Source organism: Pleurodeles waltl, chromosome 7, assembly GCF_031143425.1.
Source record: "Pleurodeles waltl isolate 20211129_DDA chromosome 7, aPleWal1.hap1.20221129, whole genome shotgun sequence".
NCBI lineage: Eukaryota > Metazoa > Chordata > Amphibia > Caudata > Salamandridae > Pleurodeles > Pleurodeles waltl.
Window position 1 is genome coordinate 69,858,638 of NC_090446.1, and position 6,000 is coordinate 69,864,637.

The 6,000-nt window shown below is 46.0% G+C and overlaps 1 protein-coding gene across 1 annotated transcript in view; it reads right to left on the reverse strand.

The window, feature by feature from the left end:
• The window catches only part of LOC138246809 (alpha-2-macroglobulin-like protein 1), a 201,113-nt gene extending 195,408 nt beyond the window's left edge, over positions 1–5,705 (reverse strand). The window contains exon 1 of the mRNA XM_069201571.1: positions 5,389–5,705. Within this exon, the coding sequence (XP_069057672.1) occupies positions 5,389–5,705 (317 nt within the window). The remainder of the gene's footprint in view (positions 1–5,388) is intronic.
• Between the last annotated feature and the right edge of the window lie 295 nt (positions 5,706–6,000).

The following is a 6,000-nucleotide window of genomic DNA, read 5'->3' on the forward strand; positions in this document are numbered from 1 at the left end:
ATAATCCAAGTTCTTTAAAAATTATTTCACCACCATCCCAGCAAAGGGTTTGAGAACACCAACAATCAAGATTATTTCAATAATATACAAAATAAGAGATTTTCCAAAACTTATGAAGGGGGAAATGTCAAATGGGGTAAGATCAGAGGAGCCTGGGCCACTGCTTGAAGTCTTAGTTTATGGAATTGGGTTGCTTTTAAATGGACAAAAATATACAAGCTCTTCTGGATTTAGGTAGGTTACATGTATAGACTTTCACTCCAGAGAGAATAGCAGATTTGTGAATCAGACATCATCCTTATGCACTAGGTAATATAGGGGGTCATTCCGACCCTGGCGGTCCAAGACCGCCAGGGCCGGGGACCACGGAAGCACCGCCAACAGGCTGGCGGTGCTTCAATGCCCATTCTGACCGCGGCGTTAAAGCCGCGGTCAGAAAAGGGAATCCGGCGGTTTCCCGCCAGATTTCCCTTGCATGGGCTGAATCTCCATGGAGATTCCGACCCCCTTCCTGCCATCCTGTTCCTGGCGGTAAAAACCGCCAGGAACAGGATGGCGGGAACGGGTGTCGTGGGGCCCCTGGGGGCCCCTGCACTGCCCATGCCACTGGCATGGGCAGCGCAGGGGCCCCCCTAACAGGGCCCCAGATAGATTTTCACTGTCTGCATTGCAGACAGTGAAAATCGCGACGGGTGCAACTGCACCCGTCGCACCCCTGCAACTCCGCTGGCTCCATTCGGAGCCGGCTTCATTGTTGCAGGGCCTTTCCCGCTGGGCCGGTGGGCGCTCCTTTGGCGGGCGCCCGCCGGCCCAGCGGGAAAGCCAGAATGGCCTCCGCAGTCTTTTGACCGCGGAGCAGCTAAGTGGAGGTTCCCGTTTGGCTGGCGGCTACCGCCGCCAGCCAAAGTCGGAATCAGGCCCATAATCTTCCAAGTACCCAGAAGAATAAGGCCATGGTATGTATTATAATTTATTTCTTCACAATTACCTTCTATAGTTATACTGAGAAAACTCATCAATGTTCTTTAAAAGGGGACCCATGTGCAGCTTTTCTGGGGAAACTACAGTAGCTGGTTAGGGACAGCTGGACAGAAAACCAGCTTTAATTCTATTTAGCGGTCCACACCCTGATTTCTCAAACATGAAAACTCCGGAAATTCCAACATGGTTGGTGTTGGTGAGGATAAGCAAAATGAAATAAATATGCAAAACGAACAATGGTTCTTTGCCCAGGATAGCTATTTGGATAAATTCTCACAGAAATGGATCCAACGTAACAGTTGGATCTAAAAACTCAAACCTTTAAATATCAAGAGAGATTTACTTTTATCATGATTAAGTGATGGTCCCATTGTTAAACAAGTTGGTTTAAATTTTAAGACTAAGGTTTTGCTCACATTCACTACTTTGTGTTTCTTTTTATTGCATTTAAAGACCCAAGGACTTTAATTAATTTATGCTAATTGTACTTTTTCCAATATTGCACAACTTTGTAAAAATAAAGTAGCACTATGACACAGTATATTCTGCTTCATATTAAAAGAAAAGAGTTGACAGTAAGTGAGCTACACACTGCGGGTCACCATCGTGGGGCTAGCAACCCAGGAGGCTGGTTTAGGGCACCATGTTGGATCCTATTTTACTGTCCAAGGAGTAGGACCTTCCCACTGACCCAATGCTTTTCAGAGAGGAATTCAAGGCATTGCCTCCCTGTTGGGTGCAGCTGAAGAGACTTGAGGCTTTCACCTGCTTGATGCCACTTCAGCTTTTTTTGTTATAGTTGTGGATTATCCCTAGGCCGTCATTGTCAGTGGTCGGTGATTTGCCCCAGCCCTTAGTGGAATGGATAGATGGAATAGATCTGAAATGTTCGTGCAGGAGCTGTATCAAGTTATGTGTGCCCCCAATGAGAGCTTGCATTATTCCACTTTTTGAATAGGTGTGCATTGTCCTACTGTGGCAGGTGACCATGTAAATAACCCCATACAGTACGGCAGCCAGCCACATGTGTATGTGTGATTATTCCTCCTGTGTGAGAGTTACATGGAACATATCCTGGAACCTGTGGACCAGGGTGGAAACACTATGAATGTTTACGCATGGTAATGATTTATGTCCCTATAATACATGTGCACATCGGACCAGAATGCAAGACCACACCATCTCAGGTCGGAGACAATCTCAAAATAGATACACTGAAGATTCTTAGGTATGGAAGAACAAGGACATAGAATGGTTTGATGGCTTGCAACCCAGCTCTTTTAGTGTCAACGTGATGCCAAGGTTTCTGCAACCTGATGCCTTACTCCAGTAACACAACTAATATGCAATATTTGGCATTATTGCCCTCCCTTTCTGAAGAATCCATCAAACCTCTCAGAGACTGGCACTACCCAATAGTAATAAAGAAGAAATATCTTAATACTGTTTAGTAAGGGAACCTTTCTTTGTGATAAATGCAATATAAAAGCCATTACCCTGGCTCCATGAGTCACAGTCTGCTGAGGAAATCTCCTGGAAAGTGTCACATGCTTTAGTCATCCTTCTCCCAAAAAAAGATATGCTGACCAGAATAATCACTTTAATTGCTGAGGCGCTTCAAGACTGCTATATATGGCAAGGACTATAGAGACTATAGTGATGGCAGAACTGTCAACCAAACCCCAGAAAATGTTGTGTTGCATGCTTGTAGAAAACCACAATATGCCCACCATACTCTGATACAACCAACCAAACCCTTTTCTTCTCAGCGGACACTCATCTGCCTAATCATGCCCAATTACGCCCAAAACACCCTTTCCACCCTATCATACCTAATTCAGCCGACCATACACACAAGCACCTGGTGATACCCTATTTAGACCAGAATATGATCACACAACCTACCACACATTATCAACAGAGGACATGCTCAAAACTGCCTTCATACATAAGTCAGCCCAGCACACCCTCAACCACTGCCTTATCACAATCAGTCTAGCAAATGCTCAAACGTGCTAACACACGTGTCCCAGCTACCCAGGAAGCCATCTACCACACTTCACAAGCTCTACACATCCTATGCTTGCCACATTCCTTCATCTCTTCGGGTCCTAGCCATACACTCACACTGCTCATCACACGTCAACTCATCTGATGTGTTCTACCTTTCCATAAAGTGTTGCAACAGCTGCTCCCTACCTACCAAGCTACTAACCCTCATACACATGTCCAGTTGCCTATGAAACAGACAAAGGCTCAGATTGCATGACTATGAACCCATGCACTATATCAACCCCCTACAGTCACAACAATGGGACCTGACATCTACCACTCCCCAAAGGAACCACATCAGCAGCCCCATCTGCACAACCATCAAAAAACAATATAACCCAGATCCGAACTGGCCATAGGGCAATCAGGCAGTATCCAATGGGCTGGTGTTATAGGTCAGTGTATGAGCCCTTTTTGGCCCTGTTTTATGGCCTGCTGGGTCCGTGTTGACTGTTATTTTCCTTTGATATTGAAACTGACATTGCCGCAGCAAGTTCAACCCCATGCAGTCTTTCATACCTTGCATAACACTTATACAGCATGGCTTTTAAGTTCAAAACTGCCACAGTTTGCAAACATGGGCCACTTTTTAGCTATCTAATTCACTAATGGGGTCACCTTTGTTTTGGTTTCGAGCCTATTTTCTGCCCCAGTTAGACCTTGTTTTAACCCACACCACCACCTGCTGACACCTCACCCCACACCCCAAAATACAAGAAAATAGATCTTCAACCTTCTGTTTGTAGTTACAAAGCATGGCAAGCAGGCACTCGTTTCACCACCACAGCCAAACACCAAGAAACAATAAGAGAACTCCCATATGTGCACCACATCAAATGCATGTAAAATATGCCATCTTACTACATCAACAAAACAATACACACCCCTAACAATATTGGCACCTTCTTCCCATGAGCAACAGATCATCTCCATCCAACAACCCATCTCTCCTTTGTCTTTCTTTCAATATTTTCACACTCAGCACATTAACCTACTCCCCATCCAGTGCCTGCGCGTCATCTGCCTCCTGCAGCACTCCTCCCCCAACGCGTCATCCTTGCGGGTGCATATATCAGTGCTCGTCCATGGTCCAACACACATGCTTCACAGCCACTGCCAACATACTGCTCTTAACACGCCAGTATACCACAATCTGGGTGTTCATTCTACCACATGAAGCCACCAGCTTAGAGGCTCTGCAATATACAGACATACTCCAGGAAAAAGGTAGATAAACACCAGCATCACACAGTCACCCTCAGTAAAATCCCTGCATCACAATACCAGTCACACAATAGCACCAGATGCATCCACCACCAGGGACCACATGGACAACATTGTCCTACACCTAAATCCACAACAGCCGTGTAAACCTCTCTGTCTCCCTAACCCCATCACAGCTCATTCTTCCATTGTGCCTTTGCTGCTGCTGTTAAATTTCTGCTCAGTACCCGAACGCCACTGTGGCCAGCACCTTGTTAGCTCAGCAGAAATCAGTGTCTTATTCTGATTTGTGAACAGCGATACCCAGAGGTTCAGAAACCAATCCCACCAGCCAATTTATTCCAGTGAAGAACAAGCACAACCAGAGGGCTATGAATTGCCACACTCAACACAAAATCACCGAAATTCACCCCTGCGTACAATCTACAGCTGCTGGTACACTGCAGGCTGTACACCACTACCACATTTTCCATCCACTCCATCACCAGAGCACCCAGACCAGGCCACACCTTTGGAGTCATCACTGTCATTGTTCAGTCATTCCCTTGTCTCCGGGACGTCAGCCAGGCTTCCAGAAGGAAGGGCCACAGAAAACAGAATTCACAGGCTAAAGGCAAAGACGAATCCAGACAAGAGATCCTAAGAGACAGAGACACAGGAGAGTCCCAAAACGACAAAGTAAGAAATGTCAAAGATGGCAGTAGAGAAAACTCAGCAGTGCAAAGGAGAAAGTTCAAACTTTTCAAACCGAAAACTGGAGGATAAAACACCAGAGCCCAAAAAAACGAGGATGAAAGAGGGTTCAAATAAGACAACAAAGAGAGCTCAAATTATAGAAAAAAATGTAAGACGGTACTTACAGAACAATAAAAGAAAACACCAGAGTAAGAGTTGCATGGAAAATACAGGGACAGATTAGGGAAGACAATGGAAACTTTGAAGGAGAGACTATGAAAAAAGAAGAAAGCTCAAAATCGGTAGGAACAACCTCAAAGAAACAAGTAAAAGCTTAAGGAAGACGGGAAAACACCTCGAAGAGACATGTAATAGTTCAAAAGAGGCAGGAAAAAGAGATCGAAGAATGCACAAGAGAAAGCGTATGAGAGGATGAGCTATAAAGTGGAAACTCACGGTGTTGCTCCGGATCCGGTGAGCAGGTTTAGCAGCAGCAGGCAGGGAAGGATGCCCGGTACCCAGGCCTTCTTGCTGGCAGAAGAGGCAGCCAGACTGAGCCCTGGCCCGAGCCGGCCCTGATATACGGCCCAAACTCCCACACTCGCCCACAGGGGCAAACACCAGGCCAGGCAGGAGGTGAAGGCCGCAGGAAGAGGGGAGGAGCTGGTAAATATTGACCAAGCCCCGGATTGGCAATTCCCAAGGACTTCCTGAGTCCTGCAGGACGATTTCAACAGAGTCAACAAGAGTCTGTTGTCTGATGACCCTTTCATGGGAAGGGACTCCAGGTGAGGGCCAGAAAGCGGGTCCCTGGTAGATGCCTTTGGCTAGCTTTGCAACTCTGTTGAAATAGATGCTGTGCAGGCGTGCAGTAATAATGTTATCAACAGCATGGTAAAGGTGTACCTTAGTGTGTGTTGTAGCTGTTCGTAAACTACGCACTGTCTGTCAAAACGTGAGAATACCAACCTACAGCCACCAGAGGCCTTCACCCAAGTGTACAGACCCCATCTAATCCGTAGTCATACATGTTTATTTTGAATATTTTATTAGAACACTATAACACAT